Here is an 18,486-nt window from a genome sequence, read left to right as displayed (position 1 = left end):
AGAAGTGAAGATGGCCTATTCTGGTGCGCAAGCCTTCCCCTAACTCACCCCTTCCTGAAATGGAATAGTGATTTTTCTGGAAGCACCAAGAGCTGCTTCCTCACCACCTACATCCTCCAGGCAGATCCCAGCCCTGGGCTGCTGCTGCTGCGTACCTGCAAGGCAGAGCCTGAGCAAGGAGGGACTGCAGAAGAGATGCAAGAGGGTCTTCGGCAGGGCAGGGTACTTTTGAAATTCATTTTTCAAACCAGGCTCAGTTTCTAGTGCCATTGTGTGCACCCAGCAGCAAACCTCCTGGGTGAGGAGGTTGGGTATGGCCAGGCAAGGGTGCTCCCCACTCCCTACCTTGTCCCACGTAGCCCTGCTCCTTCTCTGCCTTCCCTCCATTGCACCTGGATTTTATAATTCATTCAGGATGACCTCTAGAATAATTTTTGCTGGCATAAATACATACTCTGTAACAAAATCTGCTAATACTCAGGGGTACATGGCAGCAGATCTCCTGCTGGCCAGGGAGGCAAGGCAGAATCAGAAGCAGCGATGGATGGAGCCTTGCTGGAGAGCAGAGGGATTCCTGGATTCCTGGGCAAACGGGGAGCCCGTGGGAAGCTGACGAGAACAACAAACCCCAGCAGCACAGAGCTAGGAGAGGACCCGCTGTCTGGCTCGTTAATGAATTACCGTAGGCTGCAACCCCCAGTTAACACACCAGAAAAGAGGAGCAGACAGGACAATCCAAGCAGGGGAGGAGTTTTTCTTCTACTCCTGCCACTGCAATATTTTAAGGAAGGGGAGACCCTGCGAGCAGCCAAGCACAGAGCCCTCACCAAGGAGAGCGGGGGTGCTGCCAGGCCTGCTTTTATGCCCCCGGGAGCAGGAGAGAAAACAAGGCGAAGCCCCAGAGCTGCAAATCTTCATGTGCTGGGCTGCTGCGGAAGCCTTGGCTCCATAAGCAGGAGGCAGGTGTGTGTCTTCTGCTCCTTGGGCAGTTTTTTTTTGTTGTTGTTGTTTGGCTCTGGGCTGGGTTAAGCCCCAAGGTTGAAGCCAGGGGTGAAAAGAGCAGATGCTACGCAGATAAAAGAGCCCGTGTTGGGACTAAGGTGTGCCTGTTGCTGCCTGGGAGGTTTCCAAGGAAGCTGTGCAATAGCTGAGTTTAAATAACTCCTGTAATAAATGGGTTTGGTCATGATCTGGTAGGAACTTGAATGTGATGTGGATGGCAGGTCTAATCCAGGGGAGGAGGATTATCTGGGGGGCTGCTGAGTGAGGTTACATGCTTTACCCCCCCTCCACCATGACCAAGGCGTGCAACCAGCATCCTGCTCCTGCCTGCCTGGGGAGGAGTGCAGGATGTGGGGAGTGCATCCATCTTTGGAGCATTTCCCTCTTCTCCATCAAGCAGCACGTGTGCTTGCGGCACCCTGCTCCCCCTCCCCGGGGATGGGTACGGGGAAAGGTACCCTGGCTAAGAAGCTGGTGCAGGGACACACGACTCCTGCACCCCAGGGCTGTGGAACTGCTTCCCAACCTGCTCTGGCTACCCTGCAAGCCGGGAAGCGGTAGGCTCTGGGAGTGCCTCTGACTTGGTTTTGACAAACAGTCTCTCAACACCATTAAACTGTGATTTGTCTCTTGTGCCTTGCCAGGCGGGGAGCTTGAGCTGGGGAATAACAGAGGGAAGAGCAAACCTCTGCCGGCAGAGGAGGGATGATGAGGGTTTTGCTGGTTTTAATGGCAGGCCGTGTGTTTTCTGGCTTGAAAACTCACTCATGCACCGGTCAAAGCGCCGATGCGGGAGCGGTGTGAGGCAGAGCCGTGCCAGTGCTGGCTGCCAGCCCTGGACCACAGGCCGCCCTGGGACAGGGCACGGGGCAGGCTGCCCATCCCTCACCTGCACAGGGGTCTCACCCGTGCGCTGGGGAGCCTTTTCCTGCTGGTGCGGAGATGCTGAGGTGGTCCTGTGGCTCTCAGCCTTTACGGGCATGGACCAAATCGCTCCCCTACAAGGGGAAGCAGCCCTGGAGCTCAGCAGGTGGCACAGAGCCCTCCCGCAGCCCCTCTTATCTAAACCTCTTCCCCTAAAACCCCTCTGGGCAGTTGAGGCTGCAGCGTTCCCTCCACTCCATCTGCACCAACAGCCCAGGAAGCTCACAGGAGGTCCCCGAGCTCTCCAGAGCTGCTATCACCACCCAGACACGGCTTCCTATTTCCCCCCTGAAACAGCCCCCGCCCAGCAAGTCGGCACAGGGGCTGGTGTCTGCCACCAGCACGGCTCAGCCTGGGGTCCCAGGTGCCATCCTGGGACACTCCTGCGGCCTGCACCCACCCCGGCGTGCTCCTCACTGGGTGGGTGGTCTGAAAGGGGGGTTGAATCTTTCCAGGTTTTATTACAGCTTGCTTGACAGGAATGGGGTCCTGGATTTTCCCATCAGGCAAGCTGGGCAGGGGGTGCAGAGCCCCTGCCATGCCCACAGCCCCAGTCAGGCGTTTCCCACCCTGGCGGCTCTCGCTCCCACGATCCTGTGGCTCTGGGATAGCAGCAAACTTGGTGTCACCCCCCGGCACCTGGGAAGTTTCCTCTGCCCGAGGGGGAGCCTGGTGCTGCCCCTGGCTGGTGAGAGCCCCCCGAGCAGCACCGTGGGGCTGGGGGCTCCCTGACGGTCAGCAAGGCCCTTGCACACCGTGCGTGGACAGCAGCGGAGCTGTGAGCACCCGGCGAGGGCACCGGGCCCCCTGTACAGCCCCCAGCTGGCTGCGAGGGACCCGGGGAGCCCAGCACCCATGGCCAGCACAGAGCAGGCTCCCCCACGAGGGGCACCAGCACCTTCTGTGCCCCCCAGCTCACAGGGATGTGCCTGTGCACACACACGTGCTCACAGGCAGGTGCCTGTACACCAACATGCACTCACCAGTGCATGCACAGCCCTACACCCCAATGCACACATATGAATGTGCTCCTATACAAGCCCCTGTGCTCACACACGCATGCACAGAAGTGCCCAGAGCACACCCGCACAGGTTTACACACGCATCCTGAGGCACACCCCAGTGCATGTAAATGCATACGTGTGCACCCCGGCGTGCACATATAGCTGTACCCCAGTGTGCACCCACACATGGACACAGGCACACACTGCAGTGCACACATGCCCATGCGTACCCCAGCATGCACAAGCACACATGCAACCCAGTGCGCACATGCAGAACCTGGTGCACACATGCAGAAGCAATGTACACTGTGCTGCTCACAAGCACATGGACACCTGAGGGCACACATGCAGAACCACACGCACCCCCTGCTGCACATGACTACATGAACATGGGCACTGCGATGCACACATGCACACCCTGCTGCGGACATGCAGATACATTCCAGTGCACACATGCACACAGAACCATATGCATGCACACACTCACTGATGCATACCCAGGCGCACATGCACACAAACACACCCGCACACACTCTAGCATGTAGATACACACACATGCACACCCCAGTGCTCACACAGGCCTGCACACGACACAGACATGCTTGAACACAGACACACCCCAGTGCTTACACAGAGGGACGCGCATGCTGTACACGTACACACGCCCCAGTGCATGCATGCACACACACACAACCACACGCATGCACAGCCTGGTGCACACATGCACAGCACTGCACACACATGCATGACCACAAATCGAGCCCAGGGGACATACACACAGATGCATGCTCCAGTGCACACATGCACAGGCATTGCACACACGGCACACACATGCATGACCACACACAGAGCCCAGTGCATACACACACAGGCGTTGCACACACGGCACACACATGCATGACCACACACCCAGCCCAGCGCACACATGCACACGCATTGCACACCCAGCCCAGTGCACACTTGCGCGCGCGCGCCCCCCCCGCCCCGCCCCTCCCGCCCCGCAGTCCCCGCCGGGCCGCCCCCCCCGCCAGCTCCGCGCCCCCGGCCCCGCCCCCTGCCCCTGGCGCGTGCGCGCGGGAGGCGCGCGGCGGTGCAGCCCGCCCTGGCGCGGCGGAGCGGCCGTGACGATGGTGGCCGGCGGGCGGGCGCGGAAGCTGGCGCGGCGGTACCGGCTGGCGGTGGCCACGGCCCTCGCCATCCTCCTGCTCCAGGGGCTCGTTCTCTGGAGCTCCGCCGGCCTCGACGAGGAGGGACCGGCCGAGGTGCGCCGCGGGGGGGGGGCCGGCCCGGCGGCCCGGGGCCTGCCGGGGGGCTGTGAGGGCGCCGTGAGGGAGCCGGGGGGGCCGTGAGGGGCCGTGAGGGAGCCGGGGGGGCCGTGAGGGGGCCGGGGGAGCCGTGAGGGAGCCGGGGGGGCTGTGAGGGGGCCGGGGGAGCTGAGTGGGGTAGGGGGACGATGCAGGGGCTGTGGGGGTGACAGGGCGGGGGGGGGACAGGGGAGGCGGTGAGGGGCTTGGAGTGGGCGGGGGGCCCGGGGTGGGGGTGGGTCCGGGGGGGTAGTGTGTGCTGGGAGGGGGCTCTTGGGGGTGGGAGGCCCTTGGGGTGAGGGTCCTTCGGGGTTCAGTGCCTGTGGGGGTGGTGTGTCCCCTTGCTCTGGGGCTGGGAGGGGACACGAAGGGGGTGCCCCCCTCCTCCCCGGGTGTCTGTGTGGGGCTGGCGAGGCCCTGTCCCGGGACGGTGTTCCTGGGGGTGTGGGGGTCCCGGCGGGGTCCCACAGGCCCTAGGCTCCTTAGGGGGGGTGGCTGGGGGTGGGCAGCGGGCTGTCACCTCTGTGGGGGTCTGGCTGCAGCAGCGTGGGGTCACAGCACCCGAGGAGGTGACCCTGTGGCCCAGGGGGTGTCGGTTGGGGTCTGGCGTGGGGTGGGGACCGTGGGAGGCTGGAGCAGGGGTCTTGTCCTTCGCTGTGGTCTGAGAGGCATTGCAGGAGGCTGGGGTCAGTGATGCCCAAGCCATAAAGTATGGAAACGTAAAGGAATTCAGAGAGCTGGGGAGAGCACACGCAGCAGCTCAGGAAGTTTGTGGCAGCTCCTGTTTAGCTGGTCTGGTCAGGGATATCCCTGTGAAGTGCAAGGCTGTGAGGGCCTTTTGCACTCCTCTGTTGTCTTTGTACCAGAAGGCTCTGCTAAGGCAAAAGGCATCACCTCTTATTTTATCTGTGGGGAAACTGAGGCATGGGCTGGCAAAGGTGTTTGCCCAAGGTCAGAGACGGAGCAGGTATTGAGGACACATTGCTACCACCTTCAAACAAAGCTCTTGACCTCTAGGTTGCTTATCAGAATTTATTTATTTGTTGTGAGCTGCCTGGACCATGTCCAGGCCCACTGCATCTGGGCTTCTCCAGGAGCATTGGGGAAGGGCTGAGAGTCCCTGTATGGGCTTCTTTGGCGAATGTCTGTGTGGCACTGGAGCCCCTCATCTTGGGCAGGACCCTTGTGCTTGTAGGGGCTGTAGGGACTCTGTGCAGGCTGCCGGCAAGCCGCTATGTGACGATGGTGAAGCCAGGTTTGGCAGGGACAGCATGCAGTGAAAGCTGGGAGCTCTGCAGGGGCAGGCATGGGGTGAGCGTGGTAGCTGTGGGAGAGCAAAGCCAGTGGCCATGAGGTGAGAGATGGGAATCCCTGGAGGGATGAGAGCTTCCCCTCTGCATCATGGAGTGCCTTCATGGTGTGGAGGGTAACCCCGTACTGTGGTCAGCAGGTCTTTTCACAGGACTAGGAAGTTTTCCCTGAGAGCAAAGAGGTGAGAAGGGGAACTGGGCAGCCCCTTGCAGGGAGGGAAGTCTCTAAGTGACCACTTAGCAGATTAATTCCCAGGCCTCCTCTTGGGCCATTGGGAATGGCTGTGAGCACCCTCGTGTGCTGCTGTACGCCCACCGCCAAACAGAACCAGAGAGTAAATGCAGTGAGGAGAGAGGACATGGAGTTGCCTGCAATTTGGAAGCACTGGGAGCATGGGTGCAAACAGATCTGGCAGCCAGGAATGCCCAGCTGCCCCTTCCCCTTTTCTGACCTTGATCAAATCACTTCACTGGTACTGGCTTCCCCTTCCCTATGCACCACCCTGCACTGCTTGTCTACTTTTTTCTGCTCCTGCCTTGCACTGCCTCCTGGGTTGGCTTGTTCTGCCTCAGTCCTTGCCTGGTTTGCTCATGTCTCTTCCCAAAAGTGAGCCGGGTAGCTGACAGGTTTGGCCATAGGCCCTCTCATCTGGAGAGGGCATGGTTCACCACCAGCAGCCCTGACTCCAGGGCTTGGAAATGGACAAGCTTCTTCGGGGAAGGCAAGAACCATCCTGAACTTTGTGAACAGCCCAAACACATTAGCAAGCTGGGAAAAGTCCATTATTTCTTATAAAATGGCAAAACTGTTGGCTTCTGCACCCTACTGCAGCTTCTGATTTTGGCCAGACCTGGAGGAGCCACTGTTCCCCTGGGGCATTTCTGGTAAAGCTGGAGGAACCCTCCCAGGAGAGCCTGACCTTGCAGGCGTGTAAGGATTTGGGGAAACTTGGGATCTCTTAATTGCCAGAGTAAATGGCTTGTTCCTGCTAATGGACACAGCTCTAACCTGGCTTGTCCCCACCACAAATGGGCTGGGACTTGCAGTGGAGAGAGAAAGGGAGACGAGAGTCTTGCAAATGCCATGGAGCACCTGGGTTTGGGTGAGCACTCCAGACTAGTGCCTTCAGCTGGGGCATCAGCAGCACTTGGATGCTGGGCTGGCAGCTGCCTGCGCTGCCCAGGTCTTCCCAGAAGGGCTGCTCTTATCTCTGCTGGCAGCCCCCTTCTCTGTCTTGCCTCGTTCTTCAAAGCCTGCTGGTTTCCTTTTCCTCCCTTCATAGGGGAGGGATGAATTTCCCCTCCCTGGCAGTCTCCATCCCTGGTGTGAGCTGAGCAGAGACTTAGGATCTTTGCCTTTCACCAGAGCAGGTTGTAAACCCGTCTTGCACCAGCAGCACTGACTGCTAGCCGCCCTGTGACAGGCTTGAGCCACATCAGAGCCACCAGTCCAACCCTCCTTGAGAAGGCTGTGCCACTTGGATCACGTCACTTCTCTTTCCAAGCCCAGTCTCAGGGTCCTGCAGTCTCCCTGTATTCACCAAGCAGATGCTTTATGGCATGCAGACCAGCAGAACCTGGATCAGTCTCCATCCACCAGGTCAAGACTGAGTTTCCTACCTCCAGGAAGCCAAATTATCTCATTCCACTGGGATCAAACACCACAATCCCTGTCCAAACTCACTGATAGGAGAGGAAATTCCCATTGATACCTAGCCCTTAGCTGACGGCATCCCCACCACAGAGAGCGTGAGCCTGTCTGCACACAAAAGTGGGAGCTTGAGGGACCAAAGCGATTCTGCCTCCATCACGGTGACACTGACAGCTCCTGAGCAAGTGTATGAGCTTCCTGGGGCGCTTGGACTCCCGTGGAGCTGGCACCAGGAAAATGCAAACTGCAAAGTGTCCTCATGGGTGGGGAAGAGGATCTGTCGCTTGGGAGAAGTGTTTTAGCCCAGTCCCATCTCTACCCCCACTTCACCTCCTATCTCTCTCCTTCAAGACAGGAGTCAGCACGTCGCTGGGGCCTGTGTGTTGGTGTCCTCCGTGTGCTGCAGCTGCCAGAGAAGCTTCCTACGAAACACCTTCCAGCTTTGCTGAGATTTCTTGATTTTTATTTTTCCACCTAAAGAGCTTGGTTTTAGGGGGCTGTCTCCAGCCATTTTAATTGTGAGGTTAAAGGCTTGGCTGCTGCAATTGTCAATCAGGCATCCAGATTGGTGTGCTGACTGGAACATTTTGGTACCAGTTTTGCCTGATGGGTGCTCATATGTGACAGACACCAGAGTCTGTCAGCCAGAGGGGGAATCCTGCAGGACACCAGATGCTGTTAGCTCTGCTCCTCACAATGGCAGAGCTTGGAGATGTCGGCACAGTTGGATCTGTGCTGGGATGGGGTGGGTGCAGGTAGATACCTGACCCACAGTTCCATGGCACTATGGGGACCGCAGTGTCACATTGGGGGAGGCAGGATGGGAGAAGTGGCCTCTGGCTGGTGCCTGGAGTCATTTGTGTGTGTTGGGAGGAGGGGGACAGGGAGCCTCGCCAGAAGTCCTGCACACAAGTCTTAAATACAGCAGAGCTATGTGGCCAGAGCCATTCCCTGCCAGGCTGGGTGAAGGGATTGCTCTGCTGTGGTGTGGTAATTAGAACCCATTGAGTTTGTTAGCTGGCAGCTCTGGAAAGGCTGGCGATGCTTCTACCCACTTCACTACAGGGGAAGGCAGCTGGTCATGCTTGTGAGCAGGGAACAGGGCTCCTTCCAGGGGGATGAGCAGACTGTAATGGAGGGTGGGCATTGCGTGGGTCTGTCCCCAAAGCCAGGTGCGCTGGGGAGCAGAGGGTGCGAGCGGGGCTGCTGCGTCTCTTCCTGCAGGAAACAGGGCTGAGCCCACGGAAGAGACTCGCTCCTTGCTTGTCACCTCCTGACTCTCCGCTCCTGTGATTCTCAGCACAGAAAATAGGTTTATAATGCTTGAACAGATGGTCCTGCGTGGTGACTAATGAACGGTTTGCCGCCTGTCTCGGGCCGCCTGTGACGCCAGTCTGGGCGGAAGAAGGCTCGACTGATCCTTGCTGATGCCAGCCCCTCAGAAGTTAAGCGATGGCTTGGCCTCTTCCTGGGTAGCCATGGTTTGCAGGCTGTGCCACAACACGGGTAGTTCAGGGTCTGCAGAGTGGGCAGATCTTGCCAGATGCTTTCCAGCCTTTGCATGGCATGGTTTCTCCTGGCCATGACCTTACCAGCACCCACAGTGGGGCTTGTGCAGGGGGCTGATTCGGTCCTGTTGTCCTTGTGAAGCATCTGCCCAGGAACAGCCCCTGATGTGCCTTGCTGCCTCCTGCAGTGCCTGGCATGGAGTCTGGGCAGGCAGGGTTTGGGGGGTGTTGTGAGACAGCCCAGGGAGGTCTGGCTGGAGCGGGCAGCTGCCTTGCTGCCTGCCTGCCTGTCAGCTGGGAGTGCCTGCGGTGTGCTGGGGGCACATGGCCCCGGCCCCACGGGCACCACTCGCTGGGAAAGTTCTTCCCCGTGAGTATGGTTCTTGCAGGCATCCAAACTTCCCAACTCTCTGCTTTCCCCAAGGCTGACTCGTTTCTGCTCATCAGCCAGCCTGGCAGAGGTAACGAAGCATAATTAACTGCTCCCTTTACACATCCGCTTGGCTCGGTGGGAGGGTTTGTTAAAGGGATTTCTAGAGAAGCTGGCGATCACAGTGCCTGCTTCAGCTCGGCATGGGGAGCCAAGGCTCAGGGAAGGGGGTGTGGGCAGGAGGCAGGACCTTGTTCAGTGCCTCTCCAGTGCTTTTAGCCCCAGAGACTGCAGCCACCTGGGACTCCAGCTCCCAGATGAATGTGCTGGGCTTGGACTCATTGTGTGGTTATGGCAGGGAAGAGCTGGTCCGTTTGCCTCCTGTTAAAATCGCCACCACCAGCCAGAGCATCCGTGCGCTTATCTGCCCACACAGGACCCCGGAGGGTGGCTGGTGCAGACACAACCAACCTTGGCCATTTTGTCATGCAGCAAGCCTGACAGCAGAGCGCAAGGACCCTCTTTGTGTGTCTGGGGTGCTGTGATGGTGGGGTCTGCAAATCAAGGTGTCCGTTGCTGGCATATTGGGGGCTGTCCCTATGAGGGGTACACCAGGACCATGCCAGGAGGTGCTGTGGGGTCTTAGCTTGGAGTTTTAAATGGCGGTTGTGTGGTGTAACGTCCTTTGCTGCACAGTGGCTGCTCCTGGAGCACCTGCTGCTCCTGCAGCACTGAGCTCTGTGAGGACTGAGAGCACTGGGCTCTGCAAATGGGGGGCAAGAGGGATGCTCCAGGGAGAGTGCTGACAGAGCTGGGGGGAAGCAGGCACAAGTTAATGCTGTCTGTTCTCTCTTCTGCATCCACCTGGAACTGGAACAGGAGCGGCAGAAAAAAGCCAGGTTGCCTGAGAGCAGCGATGGCTCCAAGGACTCGGACAGCTCTGCCGGGCGCCGGGGCAGTGCCAGCCGGAAGCATGGGCGGTGGCGGGGACGGCTGGATGGCCCTGGGGCACTGGTATCCAAAGTGGTGAGAGCTGTCACTGTGAGACACAAACCAGGACGGAGGCTACCATCTGCACCAGACTCCTCCAGCCGGAGGAACCTGACAGAGCTGCGTGGGGAGGCCCAGCTGGCCGTTTTCCAGCAGGGTGACACAGGCAGTGTGGAGGGGGCTCCCCAGCCCACCGAGAACAGCTTCACCCCCAAGTGCGAAATCACGGGCAAGGATGCCCTCTCGGCGCTGGCCCGGGCCAGCAGCAAGCAATGCCAACAGGAGATTGCCAATGTGGTCTGTCTGCATCGGGCTGGCAGCCTCATGCCCCAGTCTGTGCCTCGCCACTGCCAGCTCTCAGGTGAGTCCTGCTGAGGTGCTCCTGGTTGTCTTGGGCATCAGGGATATATCCCAGCCAGGCACATGGGTCACCTTTGTCACCAAACTGTCCTACCTGGCAAAAAGTGGCCTCAATCTGTCACTGATTCCCAGATTACTGCTGCCTCTGTAATCCAATCAAAGCGGTGCCAGCCTCCTTAAGCTGGGCTATTCATCCCAACCTGTGGAGGTCAGAGCCAGGCCCAGCTGCACCTTCTGTTGTGAGGGGCCAGAGGACAGCTCCCCTTTCCTTACGCAGCCCTGTCAATTAAATGCAAGGGCCTGCTTGCACCACCGTGCCCTGGCACTGCAGCCAGTTTGGGCTGTGCTGATGGGGTTTGCCTGAGGCTGAGCTCTTCCCTGCTGTCCCACACTTTGCTCAGGTCTCCCTGGTTTATCAGGAGCTCCAGGTGGTGGGTGCCAGGGCTTCAGGCGGCTGACAGCCCTCTCTCTCCCCGCACAGGCAAGGTCAGCCCTGTCATCCAGTGGGATGAGAGCCGACTGCAGCAGGTGCCCCCCAGCAAGCCTGTGCGCATCGCCTACATGCTGGTTGTGCACGGCAGGGCCATTCGCCAGCTGAAGCGGCTCATCAAGGCTGTGTACCACCAGCAGCACTTCTTCTACATCCATGTGGATAAGGTATGTGGCAGGGGCGAGGGGAGGTGGGTGCTAACGGTGCCTGGATCAGTCACTGGGACAGGATGCAGAGCTGGGGCATGGGTGGGTGGTGAGCAGAGGAGATGGCTGGGTAAGGTTTGTCCTTGCTGCTGGTGGAGCTTTGAGCCTCCCACCACTATTTCTGCAACCCCAGGGAGGCAGGATCAATCCCCGCTGCCCAGAGCAGTCTTGTCTTGCTGCTCCCCTCCTGTGGAGGCTGTTGTTAAGGCTCACCCTGGGCTGGTGGCAAGGAGGACAGGCACCTGGGAAGACAAACTGCCTGCTGAACATTAGCTGTGTTCCCTGGCAGCGCTCCAACTACCTCCATCGCGAGGCGGTGGAGCTGGCGCAACACTACCCCAACATCCGTGTGACACCCTGGCGCATGGTGACCATTTGGGGAGGTGCCAGCCTGCTGAAGATGTACCTGCGTAGCATGAAGGACCTGCTGGAACTGGCTGAATGGCCCTGGGACTTCTTCATCAATTTGAGTGCCACTGACTACCCCACGAGGTGAGTACCTTGGTGGGGTAGGGGAGGATGATGGTGTTTGGGCTGCATGATGCTGCAGCAGCCTTGGAAGGGAGTGGCAGGGAGGAGCAGGGAGCTGCGAGAAGATGGGGTTGGAGATTGCACCCACGTGCTGGTGATGATGCTCCAGGGCTTGGCTGGTCCCACCTCTGCAGAGGAACCCAGCCAGTGCCTCGGAGGCTGTTTTTTCCTGCAATCTGACTGTTGCAGGGGAGCATGCATGTGAGGCACCAGACAGCAGAGAGGCCACATCTGTGTCTCCCCAGCAATGGGATAAGGGACTGAGTTGGCACCCACCAAGCAGTTTTAGGCTCCTTGCGTCTGATGACTTTTGCACTGTGAATGTTTCCTGCGCTGCTTTACCCTGGGGGTCATTAATGCTTTCTTATTTGCACCTCAGGACCAATGAGGAGCTCGTGATGTTCCTGTCCAAATACCGAGATAAGAACTTCCTGAAGTCTCATGGCCGAGACAACGCCAGGTAATCCCAGCTAGGGGCAGAGCTGAGCTGAAGGAACAGAAAAAGGAGGGATGTCAGAAAAGAACTGAAACAGCTGGGGCAGGGGGGATGTTCTGGATGTAGCTGCACCCAGCAAAGTGACTGATGCTCCTAACCACTCATCCCCATCCCTGTGCCCAGATTTATCAAGAAGCAGGGCCTGGACCGCTTGTTCCATGAGTGTGACTCCCACATGTGGCGGCTGGGCGAGCGCCACATCCCTGAGGGCATCGTGGTAGACGGAGGATCTGACTGGTTCTCGCTGACGCGCAGCTTCGTGGAGTACGTGGTCTATGCTGATGACCAGCTGGTGTCCCAGCTGCGCCAGTTCTACACCTACACGCTCCTGCCAGCTGAGGTGGGTGCTAGCTGCAGGGCACAGGCTGGATTTTCTTCCCACTGTACTTAACATCTCTGTCCTGCTTCATCCCTGCCCTGGATAGCTGTGAAGGGCTGCTGGTTCTCCTCAGGCAGCTTTATGCCTCCCCTTTGTCCAGACCCAGGTATGAAAGATGGGAGAAATAAGCAGACAGGCCAAGGGTCATGTTTATATCCCACCTTGTTTTAGGTCCAGACACTCCTCTGGGCCAGATAAGGACCGGTGTGGGCACACAGCCTGGGCCCTTAGGTGTTGCCCTGGTGCTGGGAGCAGGGGTAGGTTATGTTCAGGAGCAATCGAGTTCTGTCTGTGAGTGAGGGGTCAGGGGTCTCTGTTAAACACCGGTCCTCTGTCCCCACTGGGTGTCCTGTACTTTCTCTACCATGCACAGTCCTTCTTCCACACGGTCCTGGAGAACAGTCACGCCTGCGAGACGCTGGTCGATAACAACCTCCGAGTGACCAACTGGAACCGGAAGCTGGGCTGTAAGTGCCAATATAAACACATAGTCGACTGGTGCGGGTGCTCCCCAAATGACTTCAAACCTCAGGACTTCCTGCGGCTACAGGTGAAAAAGATCATCCTTTCTCCTCCTGCTCTCTCCCCTCCCCGTCTCTCTCCTCTCAGTGCACCCCTGGGTGCAACGCCAGTGCTGTGCCTGCCACCATGAGCCTCACCCCAGCCCTGCAAGGGCTGGCTCCCCAGGGCTTAGCACAGATGTATCTGTAAGCACTTGGGCAGCAGGATTATGCTGACTGTCCTGCCCAGAAGTCAGGCTTTTGCTTGTAACACTGCTCCTCTTCCTATTTCTCTCCCATTTTCCCTGCAGACCTGTCACTTGGGGCAAATACCTTTTCAGTAAAAGCCCTTCGGAGTGCTGTCTTGCCTGTCTTTGGCAGGACAAAATGCCTTGTGACAAACAGTCTGCAATGCTCCTGGTGCATAGGGCTGCAGACTGAGAAGGGAGGTTTGGGGTGACACACCCAGCCCTGAAAAGAGAGGTTAGCAGGATTTTCCACCAGTCCTGGGCTTATATAGTGCAGGGCCCTGATCCTGCAAGCTGTGCCATGTGGCCAGGCCTCGTCAGGGCTCCACAGCGGCTCCGGAGGGTGCCGGCCCATCTGAACAGAGATTGCAGCAAAGGAGCTAGATGACACATGGCTGCTTCTGAGCACAGAAAGGGGGAGGCAGTGGGAGAGATGGGAACCCATCTGCATCACCAGTAAGCATACTGTATGCTCCCACTGATCCTGCCTTAGAGGATCCCACATAGAGGCTGACTGTGGTTTGCTGCTCCTTAGCCTGTGCCCTCAAGGGGGGCAGGATGTGTCCCAGCATGTTTCTTCCTGGTCTGCCTCCCTCCCAGCCGCCCTGCTGAGGCAGGAGGGCAGAGTGGCTGCAGCCAACACCGTCTGAAATGCCTCTGCTCTTCCAGCAACTCTCCAGACCCACCTTCTTCGCCCGCAAGTTTGAGTCAACAGTGAATCAGGAGGTGCTGGAGATCCTGGACACGCATCTCTATGGCAGCTACCCCCCCAACACACCAGCCCTGAAGGCATACTGGGAGAATGTCTACGACCGTGTTGATGGGCTCAGTGGCCTCAGTGATGTCACCCTCACCTTCTACACGGCATTCTCCAGGCTGGGACTCCACAAAGCCACGTCTGTGCTGGCAGCGAAGGACCACAAGCTCTGCAGGTGGGGTATTTGCTGCGGGTTCGGTCCAGGCTCGGAGTGATGTCCTGCATCTTGTGCTGGGAGGATGCTGACGCTCAGATGTGCAACCTCTCTGTCTGTGTCTCTCTCCAGATTTGAGCCCCGGGGTTTCCCATCCAGTGTGCACTTATATTTCTATGACGACCGTTTCCAGGGTTACCTGGTGATGCAGGAAGTGCAGAATTCAGCAACTGGGCAGGCAGAATCCCTGGAGGTGTGGATGATGCCCCAAGGAGCTCTGAAGTTGGCGAGTCACGGAGGGCAGGCGAACCGCTTACAAAACCTTGAGGTAAATGTTTTTTTTGGTTTGGTTTCCCCCGGTGCCCCCCCAACAAGTTTCCTTCACAATACCCAGTTTGCTTCCTGGCTTTCCCACACTGTACTGCCCTTCCTCCTCTCCGCCACTTGCACGCTGCCGGGACAGAGGGACACAGTGCTACTGTTGTATCTGAGATCAAACCTTTGTCCAGGAGTTTGGCCTCTCCGTGGGGTGTGGAACTGATCAGTGGGGAAAAGGCCTGAAGGTGGTCTTTTAGGGGGGAGAAAAGGCCTGAAAGGGGGTCTTTTGGTGAGGAGCTGAGGCTGTGGTGCCTAGTGCCTGCTGCTGCAGGAGGCATCGCACAGCTGGATTAGTGCTGACATGGTGTGTAGGCAGGTAGGAGAGCCGTGGAGGGTGGGGTGTGCAACTTTGGGCTCCAAAGTTTTTGCCTTCCCTGGTTTGGGGAGGTGAAATGCAGAACCTGAGCGGATAGTGCCTCCCTGCCCAGTCTCCCACTGCTTGTGTCTTCTGTCCCTTCAGGTGGGCACAGAGTGGGATCCCAAGGAAAGACTCTTCCGCAATTTTGGAGGCTTGATGGGACCTTTTGACGAGCCAGTTGCCATGCAGAAGTGGTCGCGGGGCCCCAACCTAACGGCTACAGTGGTGTGGATTGACCCCACCTATGTCATTGCCACCTCCTACGACATCACAGTGGATGCTGAGGCAGAGTTCACCCAGTACAAACCCCCTCTCAATCGTCCCCTGCGCCCCGGCATCTGGACCGTTCGCCTCCTCCAGTTCTGGGAGCCCTTGGGGGAGAGCCAGTTCCTGGTGGTGCCCCAGACCTTCAACCGCAAGCAGCCTCTCAGGAAAGGTGAGGATGCTGTGGAGTTTGGGGCTGGATGGGAGGGTCTCCTGGCGGGCAATCCAAGGTGCTTCCCCTGGTGCTGGCCTCTCTGTGCTGCATCTGATGACGAGGCAGGAGCCATCCTTCCTGCTGGTGTCCCCTTGCCCCCGTGAGTCCTCAAACCAGGCCCCTGGACGGCTGTGGAGAGCCCATTTGCGGGTCAGATCCACCTGGCAGCAGCACCCTACTCCTTGGGCTGGGGGAGAGCTGGGGTTGCAAAGGGATGGGGTGCTGAGCCCCACCAGGAGGGTGGCAGCAGGACCAGTGGAGTGCTGGGGTGCTGCTGCGCTGCTGATCCTCTCTCTCTCTCTGTCCTGCCCAGATGACAGCAACTGGCTGCATGGTGGCCCCCCCCGCAACGAGTACATGGAGCAGAGCTTCCAGGGCCTGGGGGGGATCCTCAACCTGCCACGCTCTGAGGAGGCGGAGGAGGACGCGGTGCAGAAGGCGCAGCTGACGGGCAAGGCGCTGGAGGACTGGGCGGACAGCACCATCAGCGCCTTCTGGTCTGTGGCGGATGTCTGCGTCGGCAGCCCCTCCGCCTGCACCGCCCTGGAGACCTGCAGCAAAACCTCGTGGAGCTCCCTCTCCCCGGACCCCAAATCAGAACTGGGGCCCGTCAAACCTGACGGGCGGCTGAGGTAGCAGGAGCAGCGGGGGGGGGCAGCGGCCTTGGGAGCGAGGAGCATCCTCCGCCACTGGCGTGGGGGGGTGTCTCTGGACTACATCACCCTGTGCCAAGTGCACCGTAGTCACTTGAGGAAGAGAACGGGAACCTCCAGGCAGGGGCAACCTCCCGCTGTGGGGTATTTTGGGCAGAGGGGGAGGTGTGAGGTCGGTCTTGCCCACCTCCCCCAGGTGCGGGCACTGTCGCTGCAGGGGCAGTGGTGTGGGCGGCTGGGAAGAGCTGCGCATTTGTTACTCTGGGCCTTGGGAAGGGGTGATGGGGAAGGGAGGGAGATGGGCAGGCTCTGGACCAACTCAGCACCCTGCCCAGCCCCGGGCTGGATCTGTGCAGGATCAGGCCCCATGCTGCTGGCTGCCCCCCCTGGGAAGGCTGGCAAGGGACTCGAGGGACAGGTGGAAGCAGAATGGGTCAAAGCCTGCAGTGTGTATGGAGCTGCTGCTGGCCCAGGGTTTGCATCTCATCCCCTCCACCCCAGCCCTTTAGTTTGTATTTTTATAAATATATATATATATAAATATATATGATGCAAAGTGCAATAGAGACGAGACCCCGCATTGGCCGGGAAGTCCTTGTGTCTCCATCTCCCCTCAGACTGTAATATACCTTGTTCTCTTGGGTGTCCTGGTGCTACAGGACAGGGTGCTGGGTTGTTTACATATTTTATTATTATTATCATCATTGTTTTGCTGTTTCCCATTTCCCCGTTTCCTGCTGAGGCCTCGGGCACGGTTGCCCCAGGGTTGTGGGGTGCTGCTCCCCGCCCCCCCCCGAGGCAGCTGCCGGATTGTGCCAAATACTTGGAGCTGCCGGTGCGTGTTGTGTGACAGCGAGCAGGGGAGCGCTGGGTTCATGGTTCAAGTCCAACAAACCACTGTAGCCCCCACCCCCTCTGTCTCCACTTCAGCAAAGAGACGCCCCGGTCCCCTGCCAAAATTCCACCCTCAGGGCTGAGGTCCTACTGCAGAGTACAGCGACTGGCCCTGCCCGGAGGGTGGCCCTGTGCCACAGCCTCGAGGCCCAGCCTTTTGCTTTTCTCCCGGGTCAGCAGAAGTTCTCGGGGTCTGCTGTGCTCCCCTGGCCAAAAAACAAAGAGGGGAGACGGGGTCTGGCCAGCTCCATCAGTCTCCGCAGCTTCTGCTTCCCCCTCCGAGGGAAGAGCTGCCCCATCCTCTGGGGAAGGGGCACAGCGGAGCTGGCTTGGGGCCAGCTGGTGATGCACCTTCCTGGGAGGCTGGTGCCACACGGAGAATCTGGGTGTGGTTTTCACCCTGGGAAGATACTTGGTGTCTTGCCTGCAGCCTGGGGAGGGGCACTGCCCCCCGCACAGGGCAGGGGAGCTGCTGGGCACTGCGAGGCAGGGGCAGCAGGAGCCACTGGCTGGGGGCCTTGGCCCAGCGAGCTTTGCTATCCCCAAAGATGTGCCATCCTCGCCTTCCTCCTCGCCTTCCTCCAGCGCCTCAGGCCTCTCCCCCCGGCGGGGCTCACCTGCCGCTTTCCCTGGTTTGAGGATGCTGGTGCTGCAAGAGGGACGTTGCAAAACAGAGCGTGGGGGGCACCTTTGTGCGGGAGGGCAGGAACCCCCGGCACCCCGCAACCCCTCCTGTGCCCACTCCCTCGTGGGATGCTCCAGGGGAAGAGGGGTGCGCAGGGCCTGCCCCCACCCCGCAGGGGGGGACGCCAAAACTCTGTGTTGGGAGCATTATGTAAAGTTGTCTTAAATATGCAACGTCACCGCAAATATATCTCTCTTTCTCTCTCAGCGCTGCACGGTGTTGGGTTTGTGCCGGGAGGGGCGGCAGGGGGGGCTCTGCCAGCCCGGGGAGGGTGAGCCCGGCTGGGGCGAGGGGTGCGGGGGCTGTGCGTGCCCCCCGGCGTGACATGCAGCTCCGGACCGAGCTCTGGGGGTGCTTGGCGCGAGGGTGAGAGTTGGGGACGCGCCGGGGGAAGCCTGGTCACCCCCGGCCCCGCGTTTCCCCCGCGGAGCAGCGGGAGCCGCCCGCTGGTTTGCCGGGCCGGGCAGCAGGGGCCCTGCGGGTGCCGCCGCTGCCGTGGCACTTCCGTAAAGGTATTAATTAGCTAATGAAGGGGCGCGCCCCGGTGCCCGCGGGGCTGGAAGAGAGGGCGAGGGCTGGGAGCCTCCCGCAGCCCAGCCCGGCGCTCCCTCCCCGGCAGCGGGGCAGCGCTGGGGCCAGCCCCTCCCGCTGAGCCCGGCCGGGCCAGTGGTGCTCCGGTAATCCCGGCACGGGGCGGCGTGGGGCTGCGCTGGCCCGGGCGTGGCTCCGCCGAGGGCCGCTTGTTGCCGGAGGGGACGGGACGGGGGCCCGGGCGGGAGCGCACCGGCCCGGGGCCGCCCTCGCAGCGCGGCTGTGCCCGCCCGGGGCCCGCCCCGCCGCGTCGCCACGGCAACCG

The 18,486-nt window shown here is 59.6% G+C and overlaps 1 protein-coding gene across 1 annotated transcript; it reads left to right on the top strand.

Annotated features, from left to right (window-relative positions):
* The first annotated feature begins 4,011 nt into the window (after window positions 1-4,011).
* XYLT2 (xylosyltransferase 2) lies at window positions 4,012-17,836 on the top strand. Its single transcript, XM_056350379.1, has 11 exons — window positions 4,012-4,192; window positions 9,953-10,424; window positions 10,905-11,080; window positions 11,409-11,611; window positions 12,030-12,110; window positions 12,270-12,486; window positions 12,899-13,075; window positions 13,943-14,205; window positions 14,317-14,512; window positions 15,023-15,356; window positions 15,712-17,836. The coding sequence occupies exons 1-11, from the start codon at window positions 4,058-4,060 to the stop codon at window positions 16,032-16,034; spliced, it is 2,577 nt and encodes an 858-aa protein (XP_056206354.1). The 5' UTR covers window positions 4,012-4,057; the 3' UTR covers window positions 16,035-17,836.
* The last annotated feature ends 650 nt before the right edge of the window (window positions 17,837-18,486 follow it).

This window comes from Falco biarmicus, chromosome 1 (assembly GCF_023638135.1).
Source record: "Falco biarmicus isolate bFalBia1 chromosome 1, bFalBia1.pri, whole genome shotgun sequence".
NCBI lineage: Eukaryota > Metazoa > Chordata > Aves > Falconiformes > Falconidae > Falco > Falco biarmicus.
Note: the sequence above shows the minus strand (reverse complement) of the source record. Positions and strands in the feature narration are given on the sequence as shown.